Here is a 21,591-nt window from a genome sequence, read left to right as displayed (position 1 = left end):
GGGGCGAGGGAAACGTCATGTGGGGAAGAGAACACACTGAGCCCTGACTCAAGAACTGGACCGATATGACTGTAAAAGCGCAACCTCGTGCCAGCAAATAACGGTTTCTTTTTTGTCTGCCACAGGAGATTAACTGCTTCGTGACGAAAGAGCTGGGGTATTTCATACAGTATGTGGACTGGGTGAACAGGACGGTATGTACTGATCACACGTATGGCATTTTTCATCGCCTGCTATGTAGGAGTTTCCCATTGACATCCTTGGGCCCGTCTTGCCGCTTATTTGTGCAGTCCGTGCTGTGCCGCATTGTGCCTGTGGGTTGTGCTTTTCTCAGGAGACTTCGTGTGCTGAATTCCTAGGTGAATCCCCATATCACTGAGGCTGGTAGCCGTTCCATTTGCCACAGCAGTCGCACTGCTCCCCGGACAAGTTCAAAGGTTTCTTGCTTTGCACACCTTGGCCTCATGACTCAGCCCCCCCAGAATGCAGCAACCCTTCTGGTGAAGTCCCGGAGGGACGTGAGTACTGTAACGTCGGCTAGCAGCCTCGCTGTAATCAAGATTATCATGTGTAGTCAGGAAACTAACTCAACATCTGGAGTCCCTGCACACAGTCCTCCCTCATGAGGATATACCAAAGCCTAGTAAAGGGTCGAAGCAGCGTCAACAGACAGAGACCACACTCATGAGAAATGCACGCAAAGGGCCAGATTCTCAAAAAGTAGCGCAAATAAAAGGAGTGCAGACAATGCGCTCGTTTTATTTATGCTATTTTCAGAAAAACTCAGGTTACTTTATTTGCAATGGTCACCTGCGCACTGCAGGATGGGCTGGACAATAGCTCAAAGATGCAGCGCCAGCCCCTTTGCATACATTAGCGTTGGGAGCGCGGTCCCAGCACTAATATGACAGGCAATCACAGGATTGCTGGGAGCGCATTAAACGGCCCATCTCGGGGAACTGACCAAGAAAAACAAATAATTTCCATCCCTCTGTGGGAGATGGCAATGCTAGTGTGACAGCTGCGGTGTAAGCTGCATCTGTCACACTTCAAAAACAAATCTTGGGAGGGTCAGCAATGACCCTGCCATGATTTGTGGCTTCCCCTGAACTAGTTCTGAATAGGTGCAGGGGAAGACCCTAGTTCTGAGGAATTTTAAAGCGCATCCCGTCTGTGAATTCAAGATGCGTTTTATAAAGTGCCCAGAAACCCCTTCATATGCACAAAGGGGGAAAAAGGCATCTGAATGAGGTTGTTACAGTTCCTGCCCTCAGAAATCCGGTCTAAGTTGGTGATCAGACTCCTTGTAACATTCAACAAGCTCACTCCCGAGGAGGCCTCCTTCCCAACCGCCAGAACCGGGAGGACAACATCCTGATCCAGGTGAAACGATGAGCAAACATGTGGCACCAAACTACTGCCTTGAGAAGAAAACATAAGTAAAGTTCACTGCGACCCAGAGTGCCCAAGCCACCCAACCATTTGAGGGGTGGGCATGCCACCAAGAAAAGAGAACTTTGTACGATAACCAGGGTGCCAATTTCAGGAATTCATAAGGTCAGGGGGTGGAGGGGGGGGCAACAATGCCCTCAGCACCACAGGAAAATCCAATGGTGGCACATGTGACTTTCTATGAGGGTTTAACAAGCTGCACCCTTTCAGCAACCTTGCAACCAGAACATCACACAGTTGCCTACAAGCTTTATTCTCCACCCACTTGGTTTTTATGGTGGAGACTGACAAACACTTACTAAACCTCTTCAGAAAAGAGTTCAGGTCAGACGTGGAACTACACAATATCGGGTGCAGACCCTGCCCTTTACACCACTTCTGGGAAGAAGCCTGATGGTGAGAATATGAGCTCCTCTTAGAGGACCTTCCAGACAACAAGACTACCACTTCACCCCTGCGGAGTGATCCATATAGATTACGCCCTTCCCATCACTCTTTCAGGTTGCTGGCCACAGCTGGGACACAGAGAGAATGGGGATCAATTGCCTAAGGGGAGGCAGGTGGATTGGCAGGGAAGAGAGCCCCTGCTTGCCATGTTCAGAAGCAGAGGAAACTAGGGGCTGGGGGGGACCAATATGAAACTACAAGGCTCAGATTGGCCTATAGGGGCAATAGGCCCATGGCAGAACCAAAAATGCAAATTGCTGGTGTGGGGCAGTTTTATTGGTCAACGTGGGCCACTTTTTTGGCCAATGAGGGCCAGTTTGATTAGTTACTTCACTATGTGGCTAATAGTTTTGACCAGTGTTGCTGAATAAATATTCTTTAAAATGCACAATTAGCCTCACATTGTATCAAAAACTCCCTCTTTTGTACCATTCAAACAGTGTCACGAAAGGAATGAATAGCAATTTACAACTGTGGGCCACTTTTTCATTGGCACCCAAGACAATTTTATGGCCCCGTCCGAATCTGACAAGGAGCACATCCACCTCAATGGCCTGGTTCTCAGGAGCCCAATTTGAATTAGTGGAAAGGTGTACAGGAGGCCCCGAGACTATGGGCAGGACAGAGCATCCATCCACCATGTGAGTGGATCCACCACCAGTGAGCAGAAGTGAGGCAATCCTTATCCTATGCCTCGCTGCTGGTTTAGGTACACCTTTGTAGTAGTATTGCATATCCCAATGAAGACCTGCCGGCCCTATATCAGATGGGGAAAAGCCCCTAGGTCTTTCAGGATGGCTCTCAGCTACCCTCTTTATGGACTGTCCTACTGGCCGTGGGCTCTCTAAAGTTGCAGGATCACTCTCCATCCCTGTCCACTTGCATCGCTTGTTATGACGAGATGGGAGGTTGGATCCAGATCCACCCAAGGGAGGAAATGCTCTTGATCATGCCACTAGTGAAGCTCCTCCCAAATCTGTTGCGAGACAGAGATGAGGAATGTGTGAGCTTCCCCCACTGGGTCCCGAACTGTCATACATATGGCTAGATGGTGCAAGTGGAAGTGTGCTCACAAAGCCAGGAATATTGTGGCCACCATATAGCCTGGATCACTAGGCAGCCCCTGGCTCAGGCCTTTGAGTTTTTTCTACAGAACTGCCAGCTTTAGTTGGAGTGCATGTACTCTGGGTCCTGGCAGGTGGCACCTTCCCCAGGTCTGACTGAAAGATGGCTCCAATGGTATGCTGGACTGAGATGGCTTCATGAGAGGTTTTTCTGGAGTTCCAGCAAGGAGAGCAGATTGATAGTTGTTTTGAGGTGGTCTCTGAAGGTTTCCTTCAATGCTTCATGCGGTTGCCAGTCATTCAAATATCATGACATCATGTTCCCTTTCTTGAGCAGCAGAGCAACCAACCATCCCAATATCTTGGAATAATACCCTTGGTGAATACCCTTGGTGCCATCTTGGTTTTCAATGGAAGCATCATATACAGATATTGCAGCGACGAATCACACATTTCCAGCTGCTCTGGTAAATTGAAATGTTGTTGTACGCATTCTGGAGATCTATAGAGGCCAACACCTCTCCTGCCCTCACCAGATGGATCATGAATTGAAGTTTGTCCATCTTGAAGTGCGCAGTGTCCATCCAGTAGTTTAGACTCCTCAGATCTAGTACTAGTCATGACTTCCCTGACAGCTTCTTCACCAAAAAGACTGCTGAGTAGAAGCCCCTTCCCCAATCTCGAGGTTGTACCAAGCTGATAACTTTCTCCTCCAGAAGAATTCTTACTTTGTTGCTCACAGCCACCATCTGAGCACTAGAGGGAAGGAACATGCCTGTATCCGGTGATGTCTGAGTAAACTCATTCTAGATCAGGTTGCAGACTTATCTGTCTTGATGAGGAAAAGGGATCACTCCCAACTCCAGTGGATTAGTGAACACTTTTCTTAGTAGAAAGCAGTGACAGCACAAACCCAACAGCAACATTCGACACAAAGTTATGAGTGTCCCCTTCCCTCCCAATCCCCCGACCTTTATACCCACCAGGGCTCATACTTTCCATTGTAAAGGGGTAGTCCCAACAGGTCCAGGTTGCACACTAAATTCATCCGGCCAGCAAAGAACAAAGCCTCATTATATCAGCCATTGACACCAGCTGTGCTCTTTCATGGAAGCCAGTGTTATCAGTGAGGTCACCCCGTCGTAACTCAGTTACTCATGGTACCCATACTCCTTAAATATTCACATATGGTTTGAGGCAAGCAAGAGCATTAACAATATGATGACTTCCTCTTTCCTGTGACCCTTTTCTTAAGAAAGCAAGAGTTTAGATCCCGCTGGCATATGATAAGACGTTCAAAGGAGAGACTCTAGGAAACATGTGCGATGGTTGCCCCTAGACACGTAAACCACAATTTGCCACAAAAACTTTACATTAATAATTGCAGGTGGCAACGTGACTGTACACAACTCGAAATGAGTAATGAAAATTATTCAAAAATGCATATTCGTACACTATCAAAAAGATATATTAAAAAAATATAAAATGTTACAAAATTCAACACCTCTAAAGGGACAAGTGCTGTAAAAATTCAACCCCCAATGTTCACATGGAAAAGAATGTTGCAATTTTGTACACACACATATTTTAAAAGATGTTTTTAGAAAAAAGTGACACGTGCTTTCTATACACTCTGCCTCCATAAATAAATGTGGAGGTTTAAAGATCACACAAATATTTATTTAAAGGATATTCAGATTATCCTGATTTAGCTATCGACACCTCAAGCAAAAAAAGTACTTAGCAAATCAAAGCACTAGAAGTACTCATACATGGATTAATCACATAGTATAGAGCTAGTCAATGGAGCTGTTGAGGGGCACAACCCAACATGTTTTGTTCCACCTGTACACTTGCAATGCTATTGGGAACTTCTTCAGCAGATTTAACAGTCAACTAGCTGTTTCTTTTAACAGAGTTCTAAATCTTTAAGAGAATATACCCAAGAACAGTGCAACATGATTTCAGGACAAGCCCTGTTCATTACACAAAGGTTTGCACCAGTAGTATTCCAGATTTAAATTGTGTCTCCAGGACATGTACCCACCTGCAATATAACATTAAAAAATAACAACCAAATTAGTGCTGTAACGTAGGGTAAACCATCCTTCTAATGGCTATGTGTAAATATTCCTGCTTACTTTTTGCAACACCCACTATTTCATCGCTCTTTAGGTAATGTATCCACCCGGTTTACTTCAGGCATAACCGAAAACATAAAGTACATACTTCAATGGCTGAATTTAGCTACTGTACATATAAACAACCAGGCAGCCTATTTAACTCAACACACCACCATTCCTACTCACATGTAGAGGGTATAAGTCCTTCCCAGTGTCTGTATAGTCATCCTGATTCTCACGGTTATCTCACATCCAGCATATACATATGCCAAAAGGGAAGCACGTCGGACATGAGAAATAAGCAAGTGAGCATTCCAACCAGCTAGGTGAGAGGCCTTCAATGCAAAGACATGCGCAGTACGCTTTACAGTACCTGCCTTGCATGAGCAAGACACACTGTTTAAACATGGCAGGTTACACGGCCTAGTTACTATGATACTGTCGTTGCATGCCTGGGGACTACATACAATTTTAATTTCCCAATTTTCCTCCAAAGTCTGAAATCAGTTGGTTCAAAATCTCTGCAAAATTCAGCAACCTCCCCTCCACTAAAGCCAGAGATGCGGCATAGTTGGGAATGTTGTGGCCCCTGGTCTCCCTGAGGCCTGGCTTCTGGTATCTGTGAGGTTGTTCTGAAGGTTGGGATTTGGATTGATATTTATACCCTCCATGTGGAGGCCTGGTGCTTTTGACTACCCGGAACCACGCCTGCACAGTGGTCTTCTGCTGGAGTGGCGCGGGATACTGCTGCTCCTCACAAGATTTTTAAAATATGCAGTCAAGCGTTGGTCCAAATAGCACATGGTCCTGGAATGGAAAATGAGCACTATGTTCTTTTGTGAAGTGTCTGTTTTCCAGTCATGAAACTGTATGCAATGCCGCAGCTCTCTCTCTGTGTGTGCCCCTGGCTGTTATGGTGTCCATGGCTGTATGCGAGACTAATTGTGCTCCCTCTCCTCCATCCGAGAGTAAAGAGTCTGTGAATCCGTCAGCATGGATTATCCAGTTAAACCACATTGATACTGTGCCTGAGGGGCAGGTTCAACGAGGTATCCACCTTCTTATCAGTTGGGTCCTAAGGGACCATATCCTCAGCAGTCACTGAGGGTTTACCAACACGAATGGGCATAAGGAAGTCCGAATGAACTGTCCTTGAGAGATGAGCTTCCATCCCATGGACTGGGTACTTTCTCTGTAGGAATGTTGGCAGGAACACCCACTTGGGATCCTTCCACTCCCTGTCCAATTCCCTCTTGATTGTCTGGATTACCAGTACCTTTTCTATCTCAGGGGTATCATTCCTGGTGAGACAATCCTAATCCTTGTCCTCCACAGCAGGAAGAAACTTCAGGTACTCCCACACGTGCTTAAGGATCCCTGGTATCTGTTCCTTAGAGATGGAGCAACCTGTACAGAGCCATTGAGCCGCACCATCCTCCCCCTTAGGCAGCTTTTGTGCTTTGAGCTGCCTGTCCTCTATTAAGGCTGCCAAAATGTGCCAACCACATGAGCTCATCCACCCCCTTCCTCTATTGAGGTAATGATGGATGCACAGGTCTTTCTTTGTGTCTGAAAGAGGAACTCTGACTGTACCGGCTCTGATGCACCTGCTGCCTTGGGGATGGGAAGAGGAGGGCGATGTTGACCTGCCCTTTGCTCTGCACTCCATAGTAAGTGTTGCCAGAACAAGGACCTCTACAATTTCAGTGGTTACAAAATATCCTTACCTGAAGTGCTTTGGATATTTACTTGCCTACCCCAGAGAGGGAATGATGCCACACGGGTGCTGGGTGCTGTCCTGGCTTTTTGGCCCAGTCCATTTCAGAATCTGCACTAACCAATGAGTCTGTCACAGTCACGTTTCCTGCCCTGAACCATGAGGTGGCATGTCGCCCATCTATGAGGCCACACCGAAACCGCTATATGGAGCCCCCAAAACCCTCTGGCCTGATGAGGCATCCAGTCGAGACCCTGCCTTTTGTTCCAGGATAAACGGATCTGCAAATATGTGGAGGTTTGAAAAGGCTTGAAAAGAAACCCTTCCACCTGAAATGTGAAATCAGAATGAGCCATTTCACCACAGCCTCATAACACCTGCCACCCAGCAGGACATCATCAGCCGAAGTTCCCATGCACGTCAGAGCCAGATGGGACATGCATGATGGTGTGCAACCTAGCTCCAATGCCAAGCCTTTGCTCCGGGAAAATAGATACACTGATAAAAGAACATGGTGAGGTGAGCCTTCTCTTACAGGTGAGGAGGTCTGCGTAGCCAATAGGGGAGGGCCACAGGGCCCAGTAGTGTAATCAAACCCAACTTTTCAATTGTCTCGGGTTCAAGTCAGAGAACTTCATCCACTTCATCCTTCCACTCCCTGTCCAATTCCCTCTTGATTGTCTGGATTACCAGTACCTGTTCTATCTCAGGAGTATCATTCCTGGTGAGACAATCCGGATCCTTGTCCTCCACAGCAGGAAGAAACTTCAGGTACTCCCACACGTGCTTAAGGATCCCTGGTATCAAACACAACTTTTCAATTGTCTCGGGTTCAAGTCAGAGGACTTCATGAGTGAGGACTGAGACAAGGGTCTCCAGATGAAGAGGTAATACTCAATGTTCGCTGCAGCTCATGGCTGCTGACAGCCTGTGCTGCACACAGACTTGCTGCATGTGTGATGTACACATACTCTGCTGCCGTGCACAGCACATCAGACTGTTGGTTTCACAGAAAGTGTGGCAGGTCAAGCAGCTACCATATGTTTAACAGAGTGATGTAAGTAAGTCTGTGCTTTATCTACCCATCCACTATGAGGCAGTCAAGTCTTCTCAGTGGAGGTGAGATAATTAATGTGTGTTGTATTCTGCAACATTTGCCTCGGGTGCGCGAGGGAAACGTATCCCGTTTCACCTCGCGTTCCCGAGGCTATAACGTTGTTGTGGCATCAGGGTGAGGGTCCCCAACTGTCACTTTTACCTGGCACCAACTGTTACTCAAGCCAGTTCTGCTAATGCATACTGGGGTCTTACAAGGATACTACTATGTTTATCCAGTAAAGAAGTATACAAATTACTTACCCATTTGTCTGGGATTACATCATTGTGGCGACGAGGAAGGACGATGAGGTGGTATAAGATGTCAGTTGCAGGGGAAGTGTCAATGAGCAGGAGGAACCCCGGGGGATACGCGTATGGCAGAGGCTGTCAGCGATACTGCAACGCTGCGATATTCGTCACAGAACACATCTGATTAGTACGCAGGTGCCGAGCATTTTCACTGCGCTTATCATCGCCAGTAAGTGGTACTTGAGGTGAATAAGCGTTTGTGTCTGAAGTCCAGTGATAGTGTGGGTCATTACAGCAAGGCTTTGTTTGTTTGTTTATTTTATTTATATCGCGCACCTGACCCAAAGGTAACTGGGCGCTGGTAAGACAGTAATCGTTACATGGCATAGTATAGACAATTTTATACATGAGAGAAGAGGTGCAGTTTATACAGTCAGGGTGAGATTACAATGGGAGATGTATACATGTTATACATATTATACAGTCATAACATTGGGTCATAACAATGGTATAAGGTGAAATATAAACAAATTATGCAGTCCCAACTCAGGTTCTGTGGTACCAAATGGCTGTGGCATTTATGTTTTGTTGAGTATCCATGTGATAACATGGCATCTAAATGTGTCAAATGTTTGGATAGATTGAATATTCTGAGGGAGAGTGTTCCGTAGCTGGGCAGCCAGTACCGGGAAGCTAGTGCCACCGGCTCTTTTTAAATTATATCTAGGCACCGCCAGACATGGTATGTTGGATGCTCTGGTGATTCTATTAAACACTTTCCCTGTGAACTTGTCAGTGAGATAGGGAGGGGCTTGATAGTTGAGCGCTTTGTGAGTGAGGCAGATAGTTTTTAGATCCATGTTATCGTGTATAGAGAGCCACTTGTATTGCTTTCTAGTTTTGCTTTGCACTACGCACGCTGCTGGTATTAGTCGTGTCCCTCAGCTGGGATTCTAAGCGGCGCGCACTCCTCAGTAAGCCACCAACAGCAGAACCAGCAATCAAGGGTCAGCGTTGCATGAAGATTGTGTGAGGCACAGACAGAGCATCACCTTGTCAACGTGATGGTGGTGTCGATTTCTTGGGATTAGAGCAAGTCACGAGAAAAGCTTCTGAGGTTTCATTCTCTGTCAGAAGCTATGACAGGCGCCCTCCTGTGGAGGTTTAAGGCATCACAGGCCCCCTTTTTTTCAAGGCACGCTTGGAAGGTCAAAAAAAAGCATTAGGGGGATCTACTTTTTCCCAATGTCTTGGCTATTTTTTATGGTTCATATATATGATATCCTCCTCTCACCATCAATAAGGCAAATACGTTTCCACACTTTGGCTGATGGGCTGTACTGTACTGATTGTGGCACATTAGAGAGACGGTCCTAGCTCCACCTGGAAGTGACAGTGTGAGGTACTCCTGTCTGAGGATTTCTAGGACACTGGGCCTTTCATCGAACTCTGGCTTTACAGCAACATTTCATTAACCATTGTGCTGAGATAAACTTCACCACCAGTGTCACACCGTGCAAGACTGTCCCAGCTCCATCTGGAAGGGACAAGGGAGGTACTCCTGTCTGAAGAATGCTGGGACAAGGGCATACCAATTCCGTGGGAGCATTGGAGAGATTTATTAAAATTTGAATTTGTGGCATCTGAGGGTGAAAGATATTCTAATGAGCGAAAATGTTCTACTTTAATGTGTTCTTTGTGAGCAGAAGCAGTGAGGATAATCAAAAAACTTCCTGATGTAGTAGATGGGGGTGCTGATGGTGGTAGAGGTAGAGGGGATGGAGAGGGCTTATAAGGCATGGCTATGAAAAAAATTGCAGGTGCAGTTTGGGAAACAAATCAATATAGTGTTCGGAAGGTGCAAGTTATTTTCATGGAAACAGGTTGTGGGGGCAGCAGTGGACTCTTTTGTAGCTGCTGCTGACCTCAGGGTGTTATTGTCATTATGTGAATTTACAGGGAATGAAGAGGAATACATCAGAGACCAATTAATGTTGCACACATCAAACCCTGAAATACAGGAATCGTTCTTGCAGGCAAAGAATCCACCTTTACATGACACCTTGACGATAGCCATGGGCATGGAATTAACTAACATGTGTCTTGAGGACGTAAATTCAAAAGACAATAAGGAATCTGAACAAGCTAAAGTAGAAAAGGTGGGTGAAAGTGCAGGTGGGGTTGAAGAAACAACGGCATGTGCCATGAAAAAGGCATACAAGCCTGGCAGGGGCAACAATGGTGAAGGGTGGGCTACAACTACCTGTGGTAACAATACACCTGCACGGGACAACCGTAAGGGGCAATGTACAAGGTTTCGGTTTGAAAAACATGCCTTGAATGCTAAAGACTGCCCTGCAATGAGGGTTAAATGTAGGCAGTGTTCCAGGAAGGGGACAGGACCATGCAGTTTGTTGGGGAGGAGAAGCGATAATGGTCAAATAAGATTGTTAACATTGTGGGGGAGATTGACTAGGACGATGAGGAGGAATACATCCCCCCTGAAGTGGAAATCATCATGACAGGGTGTTCTGTAAAAGCATTAGCTGATTCAGGGTCTCCTTACACCAATATTTCCTAAAACAAGTACAAAGAGATTTGGGGTGAAAAAGGTCATGTATTGCACAACATCGACATATGGCTATGAGCATATGGTGGTGGGTAAATTGACATTGGTTTTGTATGGGGAGATATTGCCTGTGGTGACAGGATAACAAGAACTAAAATGTATGTGGCCATTAAAGGGGATTGCTTACTAGCATGGCGTAACCAACCCAAATTGGGCATTGAGCTACATCCTAACAAGGATCTACAAGTGAGATCGGTGGGAGAGAACAGGGTAGAGAAATTTTCCAAGGAGGTTGGATCAAGATTTAAGAGTGTGTTTGGGCATGGTATTGGTAAATTGCAGGGATACTGCCACAAGACTGAATTGTCATCGCATGCTAGACCGTGAGCCTCATTACGAGGTTGGAGGTAGCCTTGCTGGTTTTACCGGCAAAGCTACCTCCAAACTCCCACCCGGGTCCAGCACCCACGAATGGGCAATTACTGGGCTATTCCGGCCCAGCCGGACCAGGTAATTGCCCTTTCGCGGGTGCCGGGCCCGGTACATCCCCATTACCATTTGAGCCCAATAGGGCTCAATGGGAATGGAGAGGGTGGTAGCACTGGTACCGTTTATAATGGTACCGGTGTTACCATCATGTTCTACTCACGGGTGCTGGTACAGCCACCAGGTCTGACCTGGTGGCTGCAAGGGCACCGTAAGCAGAACTCCTAGTATGGCGGTACTGTACCAACGGTGCCGGTATGGATACCGGCGCCATTATTGCCTTACCGCCATACTTGTAATGGGGCCCTGTGTGTACATAAAGTAAGGAATCTTCCCTTGAGAGTAAGAGAGAAGGTGAGAGAAGAATTGAGATTTTTATGTGAGCAGGGTGTTATTGAGCCCATTGAGAGCAGTGAGTGGTTGTCCCCAATTGTAGTAACCCAATGACCGATGGCCAGATTAGATTATGTGTCGACCTGAGGGATCACATTAGATTGATTTGGGTAGACAGACAACCCCTGCCCAAAATAAATGAGAAGCTCATGACCATGGGTGACGTAGATGGTACAGTACCCTGGACCTTTCTTCTGCATATTATCAAGTGGAACTACATCCCTCATCATGCCCCTTAATGGCTCATCACCCGATGGGTGCTTATCAGTTTAAAAGGATGCCATTTGGGTTGGCTTCTGAATCCCCTGTATTCCAAAGAGTAATGGAAGATTTGTTCAGGGATGTACCTGGTGTGCAGGGTTTCAGGAAGACATTCTGATTGAAGCAAAAAACGAATGTGAACATGATGCCAGGGTGAATGAAATGTTGCAGAGATTGGAAAAGGTGAAGTTGACTGTCAAGATAGCAAAGTGCCAGTTCAAAGTGCACCAAGTTTCTTATTTGGGCCAGTCTTCCAAAGGAGGGAACGGTACCACTTCCAGAAATGGTGGATGCCATTGTTAAAGTGAAATCACCATGCAACAAAGACGAGAGTTAAAATCATTTTAGGTCTAATTGAATTCTATTCCAAGTTTGTGGAGACTCTTACAGTAAAAAGTCAGCCTTTACAGGTTTTGTTAAAAGACAGGATTGAGATAAGGTGGGGGCAGTTTGAAGAAGGAGCATTTCAGAGACTAAAGGGTGAAACAGCTAACACTCCCACTTTGTACAGGTTCAATCCTGCTGCTGAAACTATAGTATCGGATTGATGCATGCGTATCGGGGATCGGTGCAGTGTTGGTATCTGACACTGAATCTAGATATTTAACTATTGAACGGGAAAGCCTGTCATGCTATTGGGCCGATGTGTACTTCAAGACAATATTTGGGGCATACCTTACAAGGTCAGGAGTTATAAGCATTTGGCTCATTTGCTCACTATGAAATTTTCCGGGTTGGCAACTCCTAGGTTTGCCAGGTGGCTAGCCACCCTACATTGTTACAATTTCAAAGTAGAAGTTAACCCTGTAGCTACCAGGGCCCCTATTGACTGTGTGGTCGATATATCAGACGAGTGTATAGCCCAAATAAATGATAGTGTAAGCCCGTCGGAGTAAAGGGCGATCTACAGATGCTGTTTGCTGCGGTTTACGGCTGGTGACGCGGTAAGCGCCTTTATTTTACCTGTCACACAGCTGTATAGTATAGATCTAATTGCGAGATAGAGACAATGGACTCCACTAAACCCTGCACTAGATTACAGGAAAAACTGGAAGAGACATTAGCTAACGTGCCTAAAAACCCTATATCTATAGATCCAGTTATAAGCCCCAGCCAAGATCAACTTATCACTCCCGATAATCTAACAAACAAGACTGACCAACCGCCTCTTGCTGAGCCAAAGACAGAAGATAAATTAACTACGGCACTTATACACAACGCAATAGGAAATAATGAACAATCTGATTTTAAACCAGCAATGAAGCTAGAAAAAAATAAAACTAAACAAATTGCTCTAGAAATTCAAAACAGCGAGTCTCCTTCACACACTGTTGCATCTATACAAACTGCAAAAAATCATTCAAAGACATACACAGATTTACCCTATACGCCATCTTTACAGCAAAGAGCGCGAACTGCAAAACAACAATGGCAAACATCATATTACCTGTTAGACTCTCCACAACGAAACACAAATAAACAATTGGAAAACCGTGTGGCCCGTCTATCTCTTGACATCACGGAAATAGATGCAATTATGGACTCACAGTAACGAAGAAAAGAAATCTTCGGAGACCCAAAGAATAACAAAATAATGGCAACAAACAGCACATCCATGCCAATTGTCAATAAAACCAAACCAATGCATATCAAAACCTCTCTTACTCATGTCTCCGCACCAAAATCCTCACCAGTCGACAATAATCAACCTGTAATAGAGGAGATTACAACGAACATTCCCACTGAGATTCCAGAAAGAATTCCAACCACAATGCTGGATCTCCAGAACACGTTAGTGGCTGTTCTCTCATTAGCTATGGTACCCTTCCTTAAGATCCAAGAAGCAATGGTAGATTCTACAAAAGACCAAGCGACCCTATTGGCTATGATCCTAACAAAACAAATCAATATTGAAGGCTTCATAGGTACGATACAAGAACGTCTCAACTATGAGGCAGAAGCCACCAGGACCTGGCAAAGCCGCCTGGCAGAAATCGCAAGAATTGACCAGGTTGACAAACAAAACTTAACAGATACCTTGACAAGGATCACAAAGAAAATGATGGATGACAAACCAAAAAAACACCTTGGCACAGACAACAAACCAGATAATTTCTCAGCACAACCTCAAAGTGAAAAAGCAGAAAAAGCCGCATCTGATGCCAAAATCAAAACGAATCAAACTACTCAATACGAAATTCAAGTAGACTCTGTAAAACTACCTATAATTATGGCAAATACTGAACTCTCATCATGCACTACTTTTGACATCTTTGACCTAACCAAACGAGTCCATCTAGGAAACCAACCAATGCCAAAGAAAAAAACTGCAAAAAAACACCAGACAGGCTCCAGAGCGTTCCTAAGAAAACTACAGGTGGTCGAAAAACAACAAACTACACCTATAATAACAACACAAAAAAATCCTGAAAAAATGAATGACCAAGCTCGACTAGATACGAGGAAAGCCTCCACGACATCAAGATCAGATCCTAAAGAAGCAACGGCTGCCTCGGAACAAATATGATAAACATTGATGCAAAGTGAGGACGAACCACTCAACGCACTACTAGCTGTGATTGACCAAGAAGCAGTAATCGATTTGACGAGGAATCGTCCCGACAAACCTATAAGGCCTAGGACTCCAACAGAACTAGATGACACTCTGACTGATCCTCAAGACAAGTTACTAATAGTCCTAGATAAATGTTCTGAGACCTCAACTGTCAATTCGATCTCAATGAACACATCCACTAATATCTCCTTCACATACTCTTCAGTATCAAATGAGGAAAGCTGGACTTCAGTTGAAACTGAAAATTTCTATAAAAATGAGGAAATGACTATGGGACAAGGCGAATGCTCCCTCATTTGACCAATCTTTGTGGATCCGAGGAAAGTAAATAATATCTTCCGACTATCACTGTCTGCAACTAGCCTAAATCCTACTGAATCATTAATCATGAACAGATCAAACATTCTACGTCTATTTACAGTTATTCCACAATTGGCTCAAATCACTTCGAGAGACATCGATGTCCTACATTTCCCAAATAAAAAACAGATGGACATAGTCCACATTGACTTCTACAACCAAAAGACGATGATGCATGTCCTGTCAACAAACAATCACCTAATGAAATTGGGATTTACAACAGAAGAAATCCTTGTAACCAAATCTATGGCCTCAAAAAAACTAAAAATAACAATGAACCAAGAGTATTTGAATCAAAACAAACAGAAGATTATCGACAAACAACAGAACATTATGCAGTTAATACCATACAATGACCTGAGGGACAAAGATACTCAATCACATTCTCATCCGATCCGCAGGACAGACCAAACGCATCCTGACATGTCTTACAATGCTCAAATCAAACAAAAATGAACACAAGGAGTCGATACTCAAAACTCAAGAATTAAGACCTATCTATAACAACCAAAAACTAAAGAAACAAAGACAGAAGAGATAACACTATGCTCCTGGAATACCAGAGGCTCAAACCATCTCTTTGAAGAAGGATCTCTAAATCAAAAAGATGCCTTCAGGAAACTTGGCTGTCTGAAGAGGTAACATGCGAAGGCTTCTCGACCTTCATGAATCCAGCGATTACTTCATATCAATGTAGACCGTCATCAGGCATGCTGATTATGACCAAATTAAATCCATCTTGGTCAATCGTAGCAAAGCAAAATCTACAACCCTGGGCCCAATACATCATCATCTGTATCCAAACCCCAAAAAAGGAATCCAGCTATCTAACAGTCTTCAACATTTACTGGAATCCAACATCAATGAATGAGAACATATTTCTAGATTCTATTTTTGATGAATTTGATTCAATTGCCAATTTATATAACTCGACAGGATTTATAATTGCTGGTGATTTGAACATCCATCTTCATAGCCCAGAAGGTTTGAGACTAAATTCTTCCAATCTATCCTCAAGAGCAAAAAAACAGCCAAAGAAATTTTTATTAGAAACTTAACATTGACGGTGCAACCACGAAATGATCAAGATAAACCTCCTCCAACATGGACCCGTGAAAAATCCAACTCAATTATAGACTATATCTTCATCTCAGAAAGGATACTAAAAAACCTAACGGCAACTGCAAACCATCCACAAATAAATAGTGACCACCACCAAATTCTAATAACATGGACTATTGCTCGAAATCGAATCTCACAATTAAATCTCCCAGAGTTGGAACTAAACAACGGTCTAAACAAGCGTCGAATAAACCAACACCAAATGGTTGATCTGCTGACAAACTTTGAGGCATCAAAATTACCAGACCACTCAAAACTCAACTACAAGTGGATTCTGCACAAATATCAACAACCCAAAAAAACTATTGTGAACCAGAAAAGCAAACACAAACATTAGTTTAATCACGACATTAAATCAATGAAAACAAATTTATACAAAAAAATTCGACAACTCAAAAAACAGAATAAAATGACCTCTGCTGCAGAAATAAAAAAGGAAAAACAGAAATATTCCAACTTCATGAAACCACATAAAGCTATAATGCGCCAATCAGACACAGAAGCGATTTTAGCAGCTCTAAAACAAAAAAACACCAGACAGCTGTGGTCGCTTCTTAACGAAAAATCCAATGGATCAACCATGATACAAGAGTTAGAATCCGGCGAATGGTCACAACATTTAAAAAACCTCTACAAAGCAAAAACAGACATTTCACAAGCAGAAAGCTCAAATAACCAACATGCCTGGGACCTAAAATGGGAAAGAGATGAGATCAGAAAAACTATCATATCCTTAAATCCATCGCGGGCACCTGGCCTTGATGGGCTCTCCAACGCCAACCTAAAATCTGCCCCCGAAGAATGGGCTATCTTTTTTTCAAAACTTCTTAATTTAATAGAGAAAACCAAACAAATCCCATGCAGCTGGACCCTTGCGATATTGATACCGATCTATAAAGCTGGTGACAGGAAAATGCCAACAAACTATAGACCCATAGCCCTTCTTGACCCACTGGGAAAGCTGTTCGCCGCGGGATTTCTAATGAAAAAACTTAAGTCATGGGCAGCGGAAAATGTCTTTCAAGAGAAGTGGCAGACTGGTTTCGCTAACAAAATAGGCACAAACGTCAATCTGCTACTTCTGAATATGATTAAGTATGAAGCGACAATAAAGAAACAACAAGTTTACGCTGTGTTTATAGACCTAAAAGCAGCATTCGATTAGGTGAATAGAGAAAAACTAAGGTTGAAGTTAACATCATGGGGTTGTCCCCCAGCCATTCTCAATCCAATTAAACAGCTCTACTCTAATACATCGATCAGAATAAGATTGTCAAAAGATGGTGCAGTAACAGACGAAATTACCACCTGGAATGGCCTGAAACAAGGGTGCCCCCTGGCTGCTTGTCTATACAATTTATACACTTTTGGCTTTGTACAAGCGATTCATGATCCACTCTCGAATCCGCTGAAGATTAATAACGAACCGCTAAAAACCTTAATGTATGCAGACGACATCATTGTCATGGACAAAACGCAATCAGGTCTACAAAAAACATTAAACAAAGTGGACTTTTTCATGAAAGAGAACGACCTACAAATTAACATTCCCAAAACCAGGCTAATGAGATTAACATCTTTACATAGTACCAGACGAAAAAATGTGAAATTACAATTAGAATATAAAGAGATTGAAGAAACCAGTGCATTCAAATATCTTGGTGCCTTGATAAATTCATCACCAGTCGAGCAAGAATGGAAAGACCACATCGAGTGAAAAGCAAGATCCTTAGCTCGTTTGGGTCGCTTTTTCCATTGCAAATTTTGAACCTTTGCAATAAAATCAACAATCCTACTGTATAGACAAAAGGTGGTCCCCATCCTAATTTATGCTGGAGAAACAATAATCAATCAAGATGCAATGAAATGGCAACAATACAAGGCCATGTTCTGGAGAAAAACTCTTGCTTTACCTAACTCATTTCCAATCCCAAGAATTCGTTTTTAATTGGCTCTACAATCTCTATAATCTAGAATTATCTGGGAAAAAATGGATCTCTACAGAAAAATAATTTGTCAGGATAAAATTCCTTCCTTAGAAATACTCAAAGAAAAAAAGACCCCTGTATGTGTAACAGCTCTGCAATACTGGACCAACGAGATAAAAAAGAACATGAAGGCCAAAGACATTAGCGAAGACATGCTAATAAACAGACCACAACATGCTAAAAGAAGAGTTCAGCAAAATGATTGGATCAAAACAATAGAGGAACAATCAAAATATAAACAAGCGATGAACTGTTCAATAGAATCAAGAGCTCTTAACTGTAACGCTCACCTGACTCCCACGAAGGCACTGGCCTGGTTCGCGCTGCTGTGACCTCTTCTAAGGTGATGCGCAGGGTTCGGAAGACAGACTGGACCGGGCCCCCAAATCTGGCTTGTCTGGCTCGCAGAAGTAACCTTCTGTAGGTGAAAATAGGGGATTAACTGTCTGCGGGGTAATGCAATCAGCCTCCCACTTTCCCCTCTCACCCTCCTCGAAACCCTTCTGTGATTCCTCGTAGCGTCTCACCTTAGGGTCTGGAAGGACGAGCTCTCCATCCTGCTTTTGATGCAGGGGCTTGTTGGTATCCAGTTACTTCACTGGATTTTCGGATTGGTGAGAACCAAACTTGCTTGGCTTCCAGGTAAGTTTTTTGATAAGAGGTTCCCCTTGTGTCCATGCATTAATGTACTAATGCTAGTGTCTTTTTCCCCATAGGGGCCGGGGTACGGAATGCCGGGGAACAGGCACCGACCCGAGATGAGAGGTGAAATCCTTGTAGAAATCAGGAAAGTCTTTAATGAGCGTTTTTTTGGTAATGTCTTTTCATTCGCTCATTAATGCTGATGTCTCTTTTTCCCCTTAGGGGCCGGGGTCCGGAAATGCCAGGATGTGGCGCGGACCCGAAATGAAGAGGGAATGAATCAACAGGTAAGTCTTAACATGGAGTTTTAGCTTTCCTTATTCCCTTCTCTCTCTCACCTTTTGTTCTGGTCTTTTTCTCCCTAGGCGCTGGGGCGTGACTGCGAATCCGGATGATCGCTGCTGAACATGGAGGCGCCCTGTAAAGGTGAGTGGAATGCGACGCTGCAGCGATCGACGCGATGAGCTTTTAAATAAAAGTCTTCCTTTTCAGGATTGTCGGCGAGATGTCTCCGGGATGCGGATTTAGCAGGTAAGGACTTTTCCTTCTTCTGTTCTCTTCTTCTCTTCCTTTGCAGGTGATCCAGGATGCTGGCAGGCGTGGCAGAAGTCAGGATGCAGGAGCAGACACGGTGAGCGTCCAGCTGCTAGATGCAGAACAACGCGAAGCACGTGTGGCTGTTCGGGTGGGGTTTAAATAGCCTTGGAAGAAGTTCCAGGTATGTATCCTTCCTCCAATCAGGTATGTATCCTTCCCCGACCATACCCGGATGGTAAATTAGTCCCACAGGTAAAGTAGTTCCTTTCAGGCCTCAAGGAGGCCGGGATCCTGCAACATGGTCTGCATCAGGTAAGTGCACCCAAGCACTTCCATAATGAGCTTGGCGCCTATGGCGCCAGGACTGATGTCTTTTATGAGCCTGGCGCCATAGGCGCCAGGACACTGTCCATAGGGCCCCTATATGGGGTTGCTGGGTCCTTCCTTGGGGACTGGATGTCCGCTTTCGGGGACGCAGGGCTTGAACCGGCTCCCCGGGAGCGGGCATCATTACATTAACGAACTACCACCATATTTAGCATGCTTTCCAGAACGGTCAATAAGAGATCTATTCCTACGCTTTCGCCTAAATATTTTACCAACCCGTGATTATCTATCAAGCATAAAACATCCAAACACAACGACCACAGATTGCTGGTTTTGTAAGATTGACAATACTGGAGAGACTCTCTTCCATGTAATCATGGATTGCCATGCTTTGACAGATAAAAGAAACTTTTTCAAGGACTTCTTCGAAATTTCCCAGAGACAGATGAATACACACGAACGATGGGCCCATCTCTTAAAAGGACACAACAAGAACCTAATTTTAACAGTAATTAAATTTTGGACTACGATCTTCAACAATAGCAAGTTTCGAGAATCAGAAATATAAATGTTAATCCTTTCTCATTTTGTAAACGATATAATGAAAAGTTTGTATTACCAAACAGAACATTTATAATTTAAAAAAAAAGATACTGTAAGCAATGTTTTCTCTGAAAAGGTTTGGTTGGATGCTGCGAGTGAGGATCTTGAGATGTGGTCGGCTATGGAGTACATGGATCAAGGTTGAAAGTCAGTTGAATCGATGAAATCCCCTTTCTATAAATTTAAAGATGAATTGACTTTTTCTGAATGGTGAGTAGCCCGTGGGGAGAGGATGATACCTCTATTTTCATTACGGGGTGAATTGACCAAGCGTGCCCACAGAGGTCATTTCGGAAAAGGTTTAACAAAAAGGAGACTAAGATTCAGGTTTTGGTGGCCATCGAAGTGGGGCAGTGCATTGCATGTTCAGTAAGTGAGAAGTCTCTTAAAACCTTGAAGGTGGAAACTGGTAGTGTGGAAATTCATGATAATGCATAGGAGAAGATTGCCATTGGCTTTATGGGTCCTATGCTGGGATGAGAGAATACGTTTGCCATAGTTGTTGTGGACTATGCCTCGAGATGGTTTTAGGTGGAATTTGTAGAGTGCGTGACAACCGGCATAGTGATTGGTTATTTAGATAAACTGTTCAAGAAGGATACCCTAAAATCATAATATTTGACAATGGTGTGCAATTAGTGTTTTATAAGATGTGGCACTATTTAGAACAACATGGCATAGTGAATCATTGTGAAGCATTATACAAACCAAGAGCTAACGGGCTGGTGGAACGGACACACCGATTAATCAAGGAATATATATAGTTGTCCAGGGTGAATGGGTTGGATTGGGAAGAGGGTGTGCGTGAAATGCTGATGGCGTATCTGGACACCCCACATACTGAAATCTCACTGTTTCAATTGATATGGGGAAGGTCCACGTGCTGTGATTCATATCCTGATTGGGTAAGGAATCGGACTGTGGTGGAAAAGCACGAGAGCACAAGAAGGATGCATGGTGTGATGGTGGAAGATGTTGTAAGAATCAGGAAACCCTTCGATGTGTCCAACGGGTGCTCACAATACTATGACCTTATATTAGTGACTAAAGTGGGTGAGAAACATGTGGTAACCAGTGATGGCAATCGATGGAGCATGAGTCGTGTTGCAGTGGTTTGAAATCCTGCTCTGAGAGAACGACTTAAGGATTGTGCAAGTTATGACAATATGGATGATGACTGGTATATGGAGGGGCCATCTCATGGTTATTGAGAACATGACTTTTTAAAAGATTTGTTTATTGACATTAACAGAATACAAAGTAAACAAACCGTGTTATCTGGTACATTGTCTCGAGTCAATAGTTCTAAACAGTACAAAGGATTAAGAAAAAAAGGAACAAAGGAATAGAAACAAAACCAACCAAAAACTAACCAAGTACATTAATATAGTGTATAGTTGCCCAGTCCACTTATTCATGCTGCATGGCATTGCGGGTAGGAAAGCAGTAATTAAAGTCCCAAACTATGCGGGGGGGGGGGTAGCTGAGTACGTACTCCTACACAGTATAAGACTAATTCTCCCATGTGGGAGTTCACAGTGGTCTGTCATCAGAAGGGTAGAGAGCAGTGTTAACCAG

The 21,591-nt window shown here is 44.0% G+C and overlaps 1 protein-coding gene and 1 long non-coding RNA gene across 4 annotated transcripts in view; one reads left to right on the top strand and one right to left on the bottom strand.

Moving 5' to 3' along the window:
- Window positions 1-21,591, bottom strand: part of LOC138492130 (uncharacterized) — a 330,625-nt gene that overhangs the window by 41,488 nt on the left and 267,546 nt on the right. The window lies entirely within an intron of this gene.
- The window catches only part of PROM2 (prominin 2), a 531,075-nt gene that overhangs the window by 456,683 nt on the left and 52,801 nt on the right, over window positions 1-21,591 (top strand). For all 3 annotated transcript variants that reach the window (XM_069619114.1, XM_069619113.1, XM_069619112.1), the window contains one exon: window positions 126-194. In XM_069619114.1, coding sequence (XP_069475215.1) covers window positions 126-194 — 69 coding nt within the window. The remainder of the gene's footprint in view (window positions 1-125; window positions 195-21,591) is intronic.

Source organism: Ambystoma mexicanum, chromosome 10 (genome assembly GCF_040938575.1).
Source record: "Ambystoma mexicanum isolate Mex_15411 chromosome 10, UKY_AmexF1_1, whole genome shotgun sequence".
Lineage (NCBI taxonomy): Eukaryota > Metazoa > Chordata > Amphibia > Caudata > Ambystomatidae > Ambystoma > Ambystoma mexicanum.
This window is presented reverse-complemented; position numbering and strand designations above follow the sequence as displayed.